Below are 17,661 nucleotides of genomic sequence, written 5' to 3' on the forward strand. Positions count from 1 at the left end.
ATTTGTGTCTCCGGCCCAGTGGCTATAAATACCCGCGGTTGCAACAGTGTGAGGGACTTTTGGACGATCGAAAGGCTATTGCTAGAGCATCCCAACCGCAGTCAGTCGGCCCTCAGAATAGCCAGTGTAGATTGTATTTAGGACCTTCACCTTGATCAATAAAAGACGTACTCGGCTTTGTTGTTGGTCTGGTGGAACTGATACATTAAAGCAAAGTAAACCTTGAATCCCTCCGGGCTCGTTACAACCACTCCTCCTCCTGCCCCTTTCTTGCTGCTTGACCCATCTGTTGCCAGCGACCACCACTCCGCTTCGGGGTCCTCGACCTCCGGAGGTCGGGTATCTCGAGCGGTGCACTCGACCACGAAATCTGCAAGTGCTTGACCTTTGATGGCTGGTCTTGGTCGGTACTCAATCGCATATTGGGTTAGCATTAATTCCCACTTGACTAGGCGACCGGATGATGAGGTAGTGCGGAGGACCGGACTGATCGGCTGATCGGTCAGCACACGAATGACTCGACCTTGAAAGTAGGGAGCTAACTTCTTCGCGGCAATATATAAGGCATAGACGACCTTCTCTAGCCAGGAGTACCGGAGCTCGAGACCATGTAGCGCGTGGCTTACATAATACACCGGTCGTTGGACCCCTTCCGGATCAGTTCGGCACAATACTGCGCTTACTGCTCGATCGGATACGCCGAGGTACACGTCTAGCTCTTCCCCGAGCTCTGGCTTCGACAGCACAATTGGTGACATAAGATACTCTTTCAGATCGTCGAAGGCCGCTCGGCACTCGTCATCCCAGACGAAACTGTTCACCTTGCGCAATACCTTGAAAAATGGTAGAGCGCGCTCGGCTAATTTGGAGAGAAAACGGCTTAACGCCGCCAACCGACCGGTTAATTGCTGGACCTCCCGAACGGTGGTAGGTGGTTGCATGTCCAGAATCGCCTTAATCTTGACCGGGTTGGGCTCTATCCCCCTCCTAGTCATCATGTAACCGAGGAATTTCCCAATCTGAACCGCAAATGTACACTTGGTTGGGTTCAAACGCAGCTGGTACCTCCGCATGATCTGAAAGCATTCCCGGAGGTCCCGAGTGTGGTCGGATCGATCCCGACTCTTGACCAGCATGTCATCAATATATGCTTCCATCGTTCGGCCTAGTAGATCAGCGAAGAGCATATTGACCATTCTCTGATAGGTCGCTCCCGCGTTGCGGAGGCCGAACGGCATCACTCGGTAGCAATACAGCATGTCTGGGGTCACGAAGTCTGTTTTGCTCTCGTCTTCATGGTGCATCATTATTTGGTGATATCCCTTGAAAGCATCCAAAAAGCTCATCAACTCGGCCTCGGCCGTCTCGTCGACCATTTGATGAATGTTCGGGAGTGGATATGGGTCGAGCGGATAGGCCTTGTTAAGGTCGGTGAAGTCTATGCACATCCTCCAAGCTGGGGGCTTAGGAACAAGAACAATATTCGCCACCCACTCGGGATAGATCACCGGTCGGATGTGCTCGATCGCCACCATCTTCTTGACCTCTTCTCTAACAAACTCGCGGCGATCGGAAGATAAATGTCGCGTCTTCTGAATGACCAGCTTAACTGTGGGATCGACGGCAAGCTTGTGACAAATGACAGTTCGGTCGATCCCGGGCATGTCTTCGGGCCCCCACGCAAAGATATCAGCAAATTCACGAAGAATTGCTAACACTTCTGATCGTAACTCGGGGGTAAGGGCCCGGCCAATTTTGATCTTCCTGTCCGGTCGGGACAGGGGAACTTCTTCAACCTCTTCGGAAGGCTCAGGTTGCTCCTTCCGGTCATTGGTTGCCTCCTTAACGGTCGTGTTCACCCGGGAAGACGTGCCAGTATCACGCTTGTTCACAGCCCGGGTGTAACACTTCCGTGCGGATTGAACATCTCCGCGAACTACGCCGACCCCATTGGGGGTGGGGAATTTCATGCATAGGTGGGGCATGGAAATTATCCCACCGATCTTCATTATCGTTGGTCGGCCCAAGATGATGTTGTGGACACAGTGCAAGTTCACCACAACAAACTCCATCTCGGTCTTGACTGATTTCGGCGGGGAGCCAATCTCGACCGGGAGCACGATCTTTCCTTCAGGGCGAACAAGAGCCCCGGTAAATCCTGACAATGGTACACCGACGGGAATCAGCTCTCTCTTGTCGAGTCCAAGTTTCTCAAACACGTCCAAATAAAGGACGTTGACACTTGATACTGCTAATTATACGTAAGCGATATGAAATAACTCGAGACCAATTAAAGCAAGTAAATGTCTTTATTGATCACGGTAGAGGCCCTAAGTACAATCTACTTGGTTGCTCTGAGTACCGACTGACTGCGGTCGGGATTCTCTAACAACAACCTATCGATCGTCCAAAAGTCCCCTACACTGTGGCTACTGTGGGTATTTATAGCCGCTATGCCGGAGACAAGAATCCGGTCGTTCGGCATGCTCTCCACGTAGCCTCCACGTGTCATCCTCCCGGGTGCCCTACCTGTCGTCGTAGAGAGCCGCCACGTGTCCTTTATCAGCTCTCTCGCCAAAGGGCTACCGATCGGTGGTCGACACTGCCGCTCGGGCACCTCCCGGTCGGACACCGACCGGGTTCTCTACAAGGAGCCCGACCTGTTACCTGCAAAGACAAAGAGAAAAAGACGAAGGTACCTCGGTCGTGGTGAAGCCATGTCGGTCGGGATATTCCCTACCAAGAGCCCCCCAGCCCGGGCCTTTTTGACCATCCGGGAAAAAACGGGACGGGATGAAGAAACCCAACCGTCAGCCATCAAACCGACCCGCCAGCTGTCATTCCTCTCCTCGCTACGTGTCGGCCGCTGCCGGCCTCTACGACTGCAACAGTCGCCTCGAAATCAGTGCGGGTCGCGTCAAGCAAGTGGGCTCGTTTCCCGCCTAAATGCTCTCCTATAAATAGGCCCTTGAGGCCCTCATTTGAACTTTCCCCACTCTTTTGCTTCAGTCGGTACCCTCAGAGAGCCCCGAGCAGAGCACCTTAGCAAGGCAGTCGAGCTAAAAACTTCAAGCTTCCATCCGCAAAGTTCCTCCATTCGGTAAGTTCTCAACCCCTCCTTTTACTTTGCGCTTTCATTCATAAGTAGGACTGATAGGCCAACTAACTGTCCCGGACGTCTCAAGTCCCTTACTAACCCCGACCGACCTTTAGGTAGATTGAAATGACGGACTCTGACAGCCAGAACGCCTCAATCGCGGACTACGACGAGGAGGTCGAGTACCTCAGCGACGAGGAGGTGGACATCATGTCCTACTCTCCCGAGGTCACCCACCGACCGGCGCCAGCCCCCGAGAGGGCTTCCGAACAAGACAACGCGTCAAGCTCCTCCGGGTCATCGAGCTCCAGCTCAAGCAGATCGGGGAGTTCCAGCGAAGAGGAAGAAGGAGCCTCATCAGGCAGACAAGGCTCCCCGACCGAAGGCGTTAGGGAAACGCCTACCCGGGTGGTTGGGGACCACCCGGAAACTGCTTCTCGACGAGGCGACCGGGAAAATACCCCCGAGCCGACCGAAGAAGATACAGCTGGGCCGAGCGCACCAGCAGTTGTAGAGTTCGAATTCTTGAACAGCGAGAATGTCGAACAACAAATGAGCCGACTGACCAAAGGTGAAGCGGCCAGGATCGCCGAGAGGCTCAGGGGTCGGGTAGAGTTCGACACGAGCCGGAAGCTAGGGAATGTCATCGATCGGCATCGGGGCAAATGGATCGGGATGCACTATGATTCCCTGATGGCCCCGATCACCATTCCCTTCCCCCCCTTCTTGAACGCCTTCTTGGCCTACTACCGGGTCGTCCCGGCCCAGATCTGCCCCAACTCACACCGGATCATCGCCTGCTTCCCTCAGATATGCGCCCGGCACAAGGCCGCTTGTACGATGGAGTTATTCAACTACATCTACCAAGTCAAAGTTCTTCCGGGCAGCTATGGAGGCGGGTTCCTAATGTTGCAGTCTCGAGCGAATATGTGCGCGATCAGAGGCCTGCCCGGGAACAACAAGGGGTGGAAGAATAGAATTTTCTCCATCAAATACGATCCCTGGATCCTCCCGGTCGACCGCGCTTGGAGCACCCACTTTCGGAAACAAGTGGTGCCGGACGAGACACAAGCGCTCAAGGAGACGGTCGCTCGGATCTCGAGCGAGCTGCACGAGTATACAATCTTCCGAACGGCCGAGAGTCTCGAGGCGGCTAATCTCCCGCCCCCTACATATGAGCTACGGGAAAAATATCTGCCCGTACCTATGGGCGTGACGGTCGCCAAGCCGTCGAGGCGGAAGAAGAAAGGTTTAACCCGAGCTTCTCTTCCCGATCTAACTTTATATTCCGATCAATCTAACTCTGCTTCTTTATTTGCAGCCATGGCAGAGTTCGGAGACGAAGATTCCCCCCTTCCCCCGCCCGCCAAGATCTCCCTTGGCGGCAAGAAGAAGGCGAAGGCGAAGCCAGCCGGGGAAAAGGAGATCCCCTCGGCCCGACCGCTAAGCGCCTCGACCGTGACGACGGCCGAGGGCTTCATCGTCGAGCCCTCAGACGTCCTGGTCACCCGGGTGGAAGTCGCCCGTGGTAAGGAGAAGGTCTCCGACCGGGGCGTGACCGAGGTGGGCGGCATGAAACGCCGTCGAGAACAACGTAGTCCGAGCCCCTCGGTCAGGCGAGGGAAGGACAACACGTCCATACTGGCCCGGATCGGCAACGCCGGGCCAGCTAGGGAGGATCTGGGGAAGATGACCCCGACCCAAGTGGCCGAGAGGATTGGCCACGACCTGGCCGAGGTAAGCTTTCTCCCACTGCCTTTCTCTTTTTGTACAAGTATCTTCATCCGGGCTAATCCCAGATATCTTTTTGTACCGCAGATTTCCCGAGCGGCCCAGCTCCTACAAGGTCGGGCCATGCTGGCCGAAGAAGCCGACCATCACAAGAAGACGGCCGCTCGTCGCTTGAAGGAAATCAAGGACATCCAGGCCGAGCTGGAGAAGGCCCAGAAGGGCCTAAAGAAGAGCGAGGAAGACCGGGTTCTCGCGGAGAAGGTCGCCCAACGGGCGATCGGGGAAGCCAAGGAGCTGAAGGCCCGACTCGACAATCCGAGCGAGTTGGTGCAGTCTGTCTTCAAGGACAGCGAGTCGGGCTCGGCGTTTCTCACAGCGGCCCGGGGAACAAAGGTCGGAGAGGACCTAATCCTCTCTTTTGGACGATGGGCCTTCAAAGCCGGGCAACGCAAAATGCTCGAGCGGGCTCGTACCCGGATGGAGCAAGCTCTTGAAGGAGACGACCTCCAGCTGGTCCTATCGACCTTGCCCCCAGACCTAGCTGACCCCGGTCCCTCTCCCTTCACTCCGAAAGAAAGGGCGGCCGAGCCTGGTGGATCGTCTGCGGCCACTTCGAGCGGGAAGGAAGCGGCTGCTGGAGCTCAGGAAGTGAAGAAGTAGAATAGGCTTCTTCTTTTTTGTAAAGGAACACTGATCGGGAGCCCGGTCCCGAATTTGTACCGGGCGCTCTTTTTTCAATCAATGAAACTTATGTCGTTCGTCTTTCTTTCTGCTTTTTTACTTTTAGTCATGCACATGCCGACCCTTAATGCTCGACCTCATGGCCTTTTGGCCCGGTCCTGCACTACTCGATCCGTTCGACGCCCGACCTTATGGCCTTATGGCCCGGTCGTGCATCCGCGATTTCGACGTCAAACTGGCCAGCCCGATCGGGTTTACCCGATCTCCAGGCCTTGTCAAAATTTTGAAAATAGGTAAGCCTCTACGGTCGGGATACTTCCGAGCGACGGGCCTGTTTGAAAATAGGTAAGCCTCTACGGTCGGGATACTTCCGAGCGACGGGCCTGTTAATACTTCCTTCATCCCAGCCCCCACACTATTGTGCGCTCGAGGCACGAGTGGGTGCAATCGTGGAAAGAAGTTAGACGGATCGGGGAATTATGCTGAGAGCTCCTGGCTTCCCCGATCAGTGGCGTGACTCGCATGTCCGCCGATGTGGAGCGCATTTGACCGGTCGATAGATTCGCCCGGTCGATGTAACTTGAAGATGAACTGATCTGCGTGCACTGAAGGTAAAGAAAATAACCGACCGGGCCGCCGCATGCAAGCGGTCAAGCAATCACCGATCGTATATACATTAAAACCTTCCCGCTCGCAGGCGGTCAATATCTACAAACATAGGAATTTAATTACAAACGACGACCGGGACCTACACACAGGTCAAGCCCCCTTTTCGTCCAAAGATTACAAAAAATAGGCTTAATGCCTAAACATAACGAGGTGCTCGGAATTCCAAGTCCCCTCGATAACCCGACCAGTTGTCGTCTCCAGTCGGTATGTACCCGGCCGTATGATCGCGCTGACGATGTACGGCCCTTCCCAGTTCTGAGCTAACTTTCCACCCTCTAAAGGTTGACTGGCCTCCCTTCGTCGTAGAACGTAATCTCCAACTTGGAAGTAGCGAGGGTTGACCCGAACGTCTTTCGAACTCTTAACACGCTTCTGGTACTCGGCCATACGCCGAGCGGCTAGCTCTCTTTTTTCTTCGACCGCATCGAGATCCACGGCCATCGCATGTTCATTCTCCTCCGCATTGTAGGTTCTCTCTCGATCGGTCGGGATCCAAGCCTCGATCGGGAGTCGGGCTTCAGCTCCATAAACCAGGGCGAAAGGGGTCTCCAAAGTAGCTTCCCTCGGGGTCGTCCGATAAGTCCATAAGACATATGGCAACTCATCGGCCCAACTACGACCAGCTGAATGCAGCTTCTTTTTTAGACCTTCCAAAATCGTCCTGTTTGCATTTTCCACTTGACCGTTTCCCTGCGGGTAAGCCACCGACGATCGGACGTGTGTCGTCCCGATCGTGGCCAAGAAATTCTGGAAGTATTGGCTTACGAATTGGCGGCCATTGTCGCTGATGAGATGTACGGGCACGCCAAAGCGGGAAACCACATTACGCCAAAGAAAACGAGCACATTGCTGAGAGGTGATCGTGGCTAAGGGCTCGGCTTCTATCCACTTGGAGAAATAATCAATGGCGACAATCACGAACTTTCTCCGACCGGAGAGCTGAGGGAAGGGGCCCAAAATGTCCACCCCCCACCTAGCGAAAGGAATGGCGGTCGTGACTGGCTGGTAGAAGGTTGCCGGTCGTCCAGGCATCCGGGCGAACAGTTGGCACGTCTCACATTCCCGAGCTAACTTTTCACAGTCTAGCTGGAGGGACGGCCAATAGTACCCGATCAGCATGATACGACGGGCCAGGGATCGGCCTCCTTGATGTGAGGAGCAAATTCCCGAGTGAAGTTCCTTCATGACTAAATCGGCCTCAAATGCGGTCAAGCATCGCATAAGAGGGCCTCCATACGATCGCCTGTAGAGACGACCGTCCAAAACTTGGAACCTCGGGGCTCTCAGCTTGGCCTTCCGAGCACGCTGTGGGTCGTCTGGGAGCCGACCATGCTCGAGGTACTCCTTTAAATCAGTGATCCAGCTATCTTCTACCGGTTGGATTGGATTGACCGGTAGGCGATGGATGCTGTGTCTCGGGATCACCAAAATCCGAGCTATCTTCGACATGTGTTCCGGGGCGTCTTGAGCCAATTTAGATAAGATATCTGCGTCGGCATTATCCAATCGGGGTATGTGTCGGACGGTATACCCCCGGAACTGAGCAAGCTTCTCCATGGCAAGGTCTCGGTACAGTTGCAGACGCTCTCCATTGACTTCATAATCCCCGAGAACTTGCCCGACCACGAGCGCGGAATCCGTTTGAGCCCGGATGTATTCAGCCCCCAAGTCCCGAGCGCACTGTAAGCCATTAACAAATGCTTCGTATTCGTCTTCATTATTGGTCGGGTGGAACTGATACATGAGAGCAAAATAAACCTTGAATCCTTCCGGGCTCGTGACCACCACTCCTCCTCCTGCTCCTTTCTTGCTACTCGACCCGTCAGTAGCCAACGACCACCACTCAGCCTCGGGATCCGCAACCTCGGGGGGTCGGGTATCCCGGGCAGTGCACTCGACCAAGAAATCAGCAAGGGCCTGACCTTTGATAGCTAGTCTCGGTCGGTATTCGATCGCGTACTGTGTCAGCATCAACGCCCACTTGACTAGGCGGCCGGATGATGAAGCGGTTCGGAGGACTGGGCCGATCGGCTGGTCGGTCAACACGCGAATTGCTCGACCTTGGAAGTAGGGAGCCAACTTCTTCGCGGCAATGTATAAGGCGTAAACGACCTTCTCTAGCCGGGAGTACCGGAGCTCGGGACCATGTAGCGCGTGGCTTACATAGTACACCGGTCGCTGGACCCCTTCCGGATCGGTTCGGCACAACACTGCGCTTACTGCACGATCGGACACGGCGAGGTACACGTCTAGCTCCTCTCCAAGCTCAGGCTTTGAGAGCACGATCGGTGACATGAGATATTCCTTCAGCTCATCAAAAGCCGCTCGGCACTCTTCGTCCCAGACGAATCCATTAACCTTCCGCAATACCTTGAAGAAAGGTAAAGCGCGCTCGGCTAGCTTGGAGAGGAACCGGCTGAGGGCTGCCAACCGACCGGTCAATTGCTGGACTTCTCGAACGGTGGAAGGTGGTTGCATGTCCAGAATCGCTTTTACTTTGGCCGGGTTGGGCTCAATTCCTCTCTTGGTCATCATATAGCCGAGGAACTTGCTGGTCTGAACCGCGAATGTGCACTTGGTCGGGTTCAACCGCAACTGGTACTTCCTCATGATCTGGAAGCACTCCCGGAGGTCCCGAGTGTGGTCGGACCGGTCCCGACTCTTGACCAGCATGTCATCGATGTAAGCTTCCATCGTTCGGCCCAACAGATCGGCAAAGAGCATGTTGACCATCCTCTGATAGGTCGCTCCTGCGTTCCGGAGGCCGAACGGCATCACTCGGTAACAATACAGCCCGTCCGGGGTCACGAAGGCTGTCTTGCTCTCGTCTTCATGGTGCATCATGATCTGATGGTACCCCTTGAAGGCATCCATGAAGCTCATTAATTCGGCCCCGGCCGTCTCGTCGACCATCTGGTGAATGCTCGGTAGAGGATACGGGTCGAGCGGACAGGCCTTGTTGAGGTCCGTAAAATCGATGCACATCCTCCATGCTGGGGGCTTAGGAACAAGAACGATATTTGCCACCCACTCGGGATAGACCACCGGACGGATGTGCTCGATCGCCGCCATCTTTTTTACTTCTTCTCTAACAAATTCGCGGCGATCGGAGGAAAGGTGTCGTGTTTTCTGAACGACCGGCTTGGCTGTGGGATCGACGGCCAATTTGTGACAAATGACCGATCGATCGATCCCGGGCATGTCTTCAGGCCCCCACGCAAAGATATCGGCATACTCCCGGAGTATGGCCAAAACTTCTGCTCGAAGCTCGGGGGTGAGGGCTCGGCCAATCTTGATTTTCCTATCCGGGCGGTCCTCGGACAGGGGAACCTCTTCTATTTCTTCGGAAGGCTCAGGTTGTTCCTTCCGATCCTTAGCCTCCTCCTTGGCTATGGTGTTCACCCGGGAAGATGGACCAGAGTCGCGTCTATTAACCGCTCGGGTGTAACATTTCCGGGCGGATTGGACATCGCCACGGACCACACCGACCCCATTGGGGGTGGGGAATTTCATGCACAGGTGGAGCATAGAAATTATCCCACCGATCTTCATAATGGCGGGTCGGCCCAAGATTATGTTGTGGACGCAATGGAGGTTGACCACAACAAATTCCAGCTCCGTTTTGATCGACTTCGGAGGTGCGCCGATCTCGACCGGGAGCGTTATTTTCCCCTCGGGGTAAATAAGAGCCCCGGTAAATCCTGACAGTGGTACACCGACCGGAGTCAGCTCCTTCCTGTCGAGGTCAAGCTTCTCAAAGACGTCCAAGTATAGGACGTTCACACTGCTGCCCGTATCAACCATAACCCTCTGGACATCTGTCCCCTTAACGTCAATCGTGACCACGAGCGCCTCCATGCCGTGGTCACTGCTGCTAGGTTGGTCTTCGAGGGTGAAGGTTATGGGTTCCATCTTCTGCCTCTTCCCGGTCTCCCGGGAGTCCACAATAGCGACCGGGCAATTGGTCCGCGGTCGGGAAGCGTCTTCTAGCCCACCAAAAATGACATGTATGGTAGGCTTTCCGGACGGGCGGCTGGTAGACGGAGGGTCAGGGTCCCGTCGGTCATCATGACGATCGTCCCTTCGATCATCTCTTCGGTCCTGACCTGACCGATCGGAGCGGTGATGAGAGCGCCTGTGATCTCTCCGATCGGTATTCCTCTTATTGTCCTCTCTCTTCCCCACACACTTGTCCAATTTTCCCATGTTAAGCAGATCTTCCAACAATTGGCGCAAGTGGGTATACTCCTCGGTGTCATGCCCGGCGCATCGATGGTAAGCACAATGCTTACTCTTGTCAGGGCCATCTCGATCGGGATGGGGGAGTTTGATGAGATTGCAGGACTGGGCGTACTGCATGGCCTCCGCTGCGGATCGGTTCAAGGCCGTAAACTCGCCAGGCCTGGTGCGGGATCGGGGATTGTCATCTCCCGACCGATGTTCCGCCCGGCCGGCCGGTTTACGGGACGATGAGCCGACCTCCTGCAAGCGCTTTACGGCGTTCGCCTCGCCGGCGTTGGCATAGTCTGTGACCCTCCGAAGGGCCTCCTCATAAGTGGTCGGGGGGTGCAGGATGAAGTCTTGATACAAATGTCCCGCCCAGAGAGATATGTGAAGCATATGGGTGGCGGTCGCATCGTCCATAGGCTCGACCTCCCCGACCGCTGCCTTCCACTTGGCGAGGAAATCGGTCAAGCTTTCCCCTTCTAGCTGCTTGGCCTTCTCAAGATACATGTAGGACTTTCTCACCACTTTGGAAGTAATGAACTTCCTCACAAACTTGATCGCCAAGGTATCAAATCTGTCGATCGAGCCCGGTTGTAAGGTCCGAAACCATTCTGCTGCTCGACCAGTGAGCGTAGAGTAGAATGCCCTACACATTACGGCGTCTGAAACGCCATTCATCATCATGCTGCTGTAAAAATCATTCACATGGGCTTCAGGGTCTGCCCGTCCGTCATAACTCTTCTCTCCAGAGACCTTCAAGTCGAGCGGGTAAGGCTGGGCCATTACCGCTGCTGTGAAAGGCGTCTGGTGCAGGGTCGATTGGTTGACCGGGGGTGTTGCAGGGTATGCATTCTTGAGCTGCGCAACTTCCGCCTGGAGGTTATAGAGCAATCCTCGGGTTTCGTTGAGCTCGGCGGTTTGGACGGCTTGGGCTGTTTCCCGAGCACGTCGCCGTCGGTGTGATCTCGACCCGCTATGCCCGGATGAAGCCTCCTGACTAGCGTCCTGCATGTGCACGTCTTCCGGTTGGCGATTCGGATCTTGGGGTCCCAATCTTTGCCGCATTTCCGGTCGAAGACGGTCAAAAGCTACCGCTCGGGCAACTTCTTCAGGGTCCTCCGCTTGGGCGGGAACCTCTTCTGCTTGCTGGGCCTGCCGGGGTGCCTCCATCGCAACAGCACCCCCCGACCCCAACCGCGAACGAGCCGAGCGTCGAGCCCGGGAGGTGGGCTGATGCTGCGGCTCTACCTGAGCGGCCGGGTATACTGGAGGGGCGGCGGCTGGAGCCGTGTACGCAGGCGTGAACGGTGGGTATCCAACCGGAGGAGTATAGTACATCGGTTGGCCTGGCCAATACCCATACGGTTGAGGTGGGACCGGGTACGGATACTGACCGGGATACATCATCGGTTGCGGGTATTGCTGACCGGGCGTCTGAAATCCCGGTTGTATGTAGTTCACCGGCTGTTGGGCGGTCGGGTATGTGTTTGATGGATGCGGTGGCGAGAGGTTGAGGTTTAGATCGACCGTCTGACCTTGCTGTTGGGTAGCGTGATGGTCAGATGAGCTCGCCGCATCTGCTTGGTCGTCGGCGAAGTTGTTGTATGCCCACGGATACATTGTTGCAAAGAGGCCGAGTGCTCGTCAAGACGTAGCTTTGTTGCACTGGTCCCCACAGACGGCGCCAAAATGATACTGCTAATTATACGTAAGCGATATGAAATAACTCGAGACCAATTAAAGCAAGTAAATGTCTTTATTGATCACGGTAGAGGCCCTAAGTACAATCTACTTGGTTGCTCTGAGTACCGACTGACTGCGGTCGGGATTCTCTAACAACAACCTATCGATCGTCCAAAAGTCCCCTACACTGTGGCTACTGTGGGTATTTATAGCCGCTATGCCGGAGACAAGAATCCGGTCGTTCGGCATGCTCTCCACGTAGCCTCCACGTGTCATCCTCCCGGGTGCCCTGCCTGTCGTCGTAGAGAGCCGCCACGTGTCCTTTATCAGCTCTCTCGCCAAAGGGCTACCGATCGGTGGTCGACACTGCCGCTCGGGCACCTCCCGGTCGGACACCGACCGGGTTCTCTACAAGGAGCCCGACTTGTTACCTGCAAAGACAAAGAGAAAAAGACGAAGGTACCTCGGTCGTGGTGAAGCCATGTCGGTCGGGATATTCCCTACCAACACTGCTCCAGGTGTCCACCATAACCCTCTGGACATCGGTCCCATTTACATTAATGGTGACCACGAGAGCTTCCATGCCGTGATCACCGCTGTTGGGCTGGTCCTCCAAGGTGAAGGTTATGGGCTCCATCTTTTGTCTTTTCCCGGTATCATGGGAGTCTACGATCGCGACCGGGCAATTCTCCCTCGGTCGGGAAGCATCATCCAATCCACCAAAAATGACGTGGATGGTCGGCTGCTAGATAGAGGGTCGGGGTCCCGACGGTCGTCCTTGCGGTCATCCCTGTGGTCATGACCCGACCGATCTGAACGTTCACCACGATCGGAGCGATCGGAGCGGTGATGTGAACGTCGATGATCTCTCCGATCGGTATTCTTCTTCGTTTCTTCTCTCTTCCCCACGCACTTGTCCAGCTTTCCAATACTCAGCAAACCTTCTAATAGCTGGCGTTAGTGGGTACACTCTTCAGTGTCATGCCCGGCACACCGGTGATAAGTGCAATGCTTAGATTTGTCCGGTCTGTCTTGTCCGGGATGGGGGAGTCGGATAAGGTTGCAAGATTGGGCGTACTACATAGCTTCCGCCGCTGATCGGTTCAAGGCCGTAAACTCGCCAGGCCTGGTGCGGGATCGGGGATGGTCATCACCCGACCGATGTTCCGCCCGGCCGGCTGGTTTACGGGATGAAGTCCCGACCTCCTGCGATCGTTTGACGGCATTCGCTTCTCCGGCATTAGCGTAATCCGTCACCCTTCGAAGGGCTTCTTCATAAGTGGCCGGGGGATGGAGGATGAAATCTTGATAGAGATAACCCGCCCGGAGAGAAATGTGGAGCATATGGGTGGCGGTGGCGTCATCCATCGGTTCAACTTCCCCGACCACAGCCTTCCACTTGACAAGGAAATCGGTCAATAGCGCCCAGCTGCAATGTTCGAAACCACTCCGCCGCCCGACCGGAAAGCGTGGAGTAGAAAGCCCTACACATCACGGCGTCTGACACGCCCATCATCATCATATTGCTGTAATAGTCGTTGACACGGACCTCAGGGTCCGTACGGCCATCGTAACCTTTGTTCCGCGAGACCTGCATGTCGAGCGGGTATGGCTGGGCCATTATCTCCGCTGTAAAGGGTGTCCTCAATAAGGACGATTGGTCGACCGGGGGCCTCACTGCTTGCTCGTTTCAAAACCGAGCGAATTCTGCCTGGAGATCATGGAGCAGTCCTCGGGTCTCGTTGAGCTCGGCCGTCTGGGCCTGGGTTGTCTCCCGGGCGCGTCGTCGACGGTGAGATCTCGACCCACTATGCCCGGATGAAGCCTCCTGGCTGGCCTCCAGCATCGGTACATCTCCCAAGCGCCGGCTCGGGTCCTGCGATCCCAATCGCTGCCGCATTGCTGGTCGGAGGCGCTCGAATGCTACTGCCCGGTTGACTTCTTCGGGGTCCTCCGCTTGGGCTTGAACTTCTGGTTGCACCTGTGGAGCCTGCCGTGGTACCTCCATGGCCTCGGCACCCTGCGACCCCAACTGTGAACGAGCCGAGCGTCGAGCTCGGGAAGTGGGCTGATGCTCCGGCTCTACCTGTGCGGTCGGGTAAATCGGAGGAGCGGCGGCTGAAGCCGTGTACGCAGGCGTGTAGGGTGGATAACCGGCCGGTGGTGTATAGAACATCGGTTGGCCGGGCCAATATCTATATGGTGGAGGTGGGACCGGGTAAGGATATTGCCCGGGGTATTGAAGCTGCTGACCGGGTGTTGGATATCCCGGTTGGATATAGTTGACCGGCTGTTGGGCGACCGGGTATTGAGCTGCTGGATGGGGTGGTGAGAGGTTGAGATTGAGATCAACGGTGGGACCTTGGTATTGCGTCTGCTGATGATCGGATGAACTGGCCGCATCCGCTTGATCGTCGTCGAGGAGGTTGTATGCGAATGGATACATGTTGAGAAATAGGACGGGTGCTCGTCAAACGTTAGCTTACTTGCACGGGTCCCCACAGACGGCGCCAAAATGATAGTGTTAATTGCCACGTAAGCGGTAAATAAAATAACACAAGACCAATTAAAGCAAATAAACGTCTTTTATTGATCAAGGTGAAGGTCCTAAGTACAATCTACACTGGCTATTCTGAGGGCCGACTGACTGCGGTCGGGATGCTCTATCAATAGCCTTTCGATCGTCCAAAAGTCCCTCACACTGTTGCAACCGCTGGTATTTATAGCCGCTGGGCCGGAGACACAAATCCGGCCGTTCGGCATGTCTCCCACGTAGCAACCACGTGTCCTCTTCCCGGGTGCCATTGCCTGTCAGCGCGTAATGCCGCCACGTGTCTTTCCGCAGCTCTCTCGCCTAAGGGCTATCGATCGGGGTTGGAGGACGTCGTTCGGGTAATTCCCGGTCGACAACCGACCGGGTTCTTCTAAGAAAGTCCGACCTGTAACCTGCACAAACAAGAATAAAAAAGACGAAGGCATGTCGGTCGGGGTATTCCCTACCATTTATGTTGAAAGTGGTTGTTTTAATCCATTACTTATAGATTTTGTTAACATTAAAAGTTTATTTTAATTTTTCAAATTATTAAAGGATAAATTGGTTATTTTGTAAAATTTTCTCAAATTCCCTCCATGACTCTTTTTATATAAGACACTCTTACGAGAAACTCTCGATAAATACTTGTTTATCTTAATTGATGAATTATTGAGAAGCAAAAAATTACTTCAGATTGAAGATACACTGAATTATAAGTTTAACATGTTATTAGTTTAATATGGTCTGATATGAAGATAAAGAAGTGGTGGATGCATTCATGCATCAACTAAGGGTGTTTTTGGTTCGCACATGGGAATGGGAATCGGAATGGGTATCAAATACTTGGTAATAGTAATGGATTTTGGTAAAAGTATTTAACATGTTTGGTAGTAGGGTAGAATGGGAATGGTTACTAATAGTAGTGTTTGAGAATGAATCGGGAATGAAACCCTTATTTTATTTAAGTATGAATTTTTCAATTGATGTGGTATTCGAAATCCATAGTAGTATTCTAAAAACTTATCAACCAAACAATAACAATCACTTTCATACTCATTCCTATGGTCAAAACCCATCAACCAAACACACCCTAACTGTGTTTTCATGGTGTCAACTTTCCATCTCATATTCTCGTATAATCAACATTACAGAATATTAGGACTCTATGTATATGAGTCTGTTTAGAACTTCTTATCCTTGTCACACTGTGACTCTCTACTTCTTATCATTGTCAAACTGTGACTCTCTATTCTATATATTCACATCATCTGATCTCATTGTAATTAAGTTCAGTAAATACAATACAATCAGTTCTCATCTGGTATCAGTAAGCTAGGGTTTTTTCTTTGTCTCTCGTCCCTATGGCTGACGGATCTGTTAATTCCTCCGAACGGACCGTGTCTGATGCTGCTATGTCGTCAAGTTCGTCGTCAATTGTGTCGCTATCCACCACACATGACTTCATCAGTACGAAGTTAACCTACAAGAATTATTTGTTATGGCGTACGAAAGTCGTCCCGTTTCTTCACGGGCATGACCTAATGGGATTTGTTGATGGTACGAAACCCTCACCGGTTGTTCTTCTTGCTGCCGACGCCATGCCACGGCCGAATCCCGCCTATGCCGTTTGGATGCGTCAAGATCAAGCATTGTTGTCCATGCTTGTCTCCTCCCTCTCCGACGAGGTCATGCCAATCGCCGTCGGACGTCGCACGAGTCATGCCCTTTGGAAGGCCATTGTTCAGACGTTGTCGTCTTCCTCCCGCGCCCGCGCGTTAAACCTTCTCGGCCAGTTGCAAGGACTGGACCAGGGTGATTCTTCGGTTGCGGATTACATCGGGCGAGCTCAGGTGATTGTTGAAGAGCTCACCCTTGCCGGCCGCGTCGTCTCCCTCGACGATCAGAATCTCTTTGTTTTTCGCGGCTTGAGACCGGAATTCCGTGCCCTCACCGCGTCTCTTGCCGTCCGTGGGCAGCCGGTCACGCTCCAGGAGTTGGCGGACTTCCTCGGCGCCCAAGAATTTATCGCCAGCCGTGATTACGGCGGTGCTCCGCGGCTCTTGCTGTTCAGCGCGGTGGCGGCCGATCAGGTCGCGGAGGTCAGAACCGTGGCGGCGGTCAACGAGCAGGCGGTGGCAATAGCGGGTCCAATCGTGGTGGTGGCGGTAGACAGCAAGGTGGCCGTGGGCGTGGTGGCCGCGGTCGCGGACGCAACAGTGGTAGCAATCAGGTTCAGTGCCAGATATGTAGGTGCTATTGAAAGGCATAAAGCCAGGCTGGTTGCGAAAGGTTTTAATCAGGTTCCAGGTCAGGACTTCTTTGACAATTTTAGTCCAGTGGTAAAGCCTACGACTGTAAGACTCCTTCTATCTCTAGCTTTATCATCTGGGTGGTCTATCAAACAGTTAGATGTTCATAATGCTTTTCTGAATGGTAATCTGACTGAAACAGTTTATATGAAGCAACCCCCTGGTTATATTGATGCTAACTTCCCGAATCATGTTTGTTTGTTAAAAAGATCTCTGTATGGGTTAAAACAAGCTCCCAGAGCTTGGTTTAATCGACTACATACGTTCTTACTATCGGTTGGCTTTCAAGCATCCAAGACAGATGTCTCTCTGTTCTATTACTCTAAAGACTCTGCTTTGGTTTATCTATTGGTGTACGTGGATGACATTCTTGTAATGGAAAGTGATCAAGGTATTATGTCTCAGCTCTTGTCCAAATTGTCTGCTACATTCAAAATCAGAGATCTTGGTGAACCAAATTTCTTTCGGGGTATTGAAACAGTTAAGAGTAACAATGGGATTATTTTATCTCAACAACGGTATATGAATGATATTTTAAAACGGGCTGGAATGTCTGAATGCAAACCCCTTTCTACACCTATCTCTGTCTCGAAAACTGTCCCCTTTAATTCAGATCTATATGATGATCCCACACAATACAGGAGTGGAGCACTGCAATATCTCACTGTCACACGACCTGACCTATCCTTTGCAGTTAATCAGTTATGCCAGCATATGCATGCTCCCACCAT

General features: G+C 53.5%; 1 protein-coding gene across 1 annotated transcript; it reads left to right on the forward strand.

Annotated features, from left to right (window-relative positions):
• Positions 1-15,982: 15,982 nt before the first annotated feature.
• Positions 15,983-17,553, forward strand: LOC109156680. Its single transcript, XM_019304519.1, has 2 exons — positions 15,983-16,884; positions 17,544-17,553. Exons 1-2 carry the CDS (start codon positions 15,983-15,985, stop codon positions 17,551-17,553), a joined length of 912 nt encoding a protein of 303 aa, XP_019160064.1.
• The last annotated feature ends 108 nt before the right edge of the window (positions 17,554-17,661 follow it).

Source organism: Ipomoea nil, unplaced genomic scaffold (genome assembly GCF_001879475.1).
Source record: "Ipomoea nil cultivar Tokyo-kokei standard unplaced genomic scaffold, Asagao_1.1 scaffold2754, whole genome shotgun sequence".
NCBI lineage: Eukaryota > Viridiplantae > Streptophyta > Magnoliopsida > Solanales > Convolvulaceae > Ipomoea > Ipomoea nil.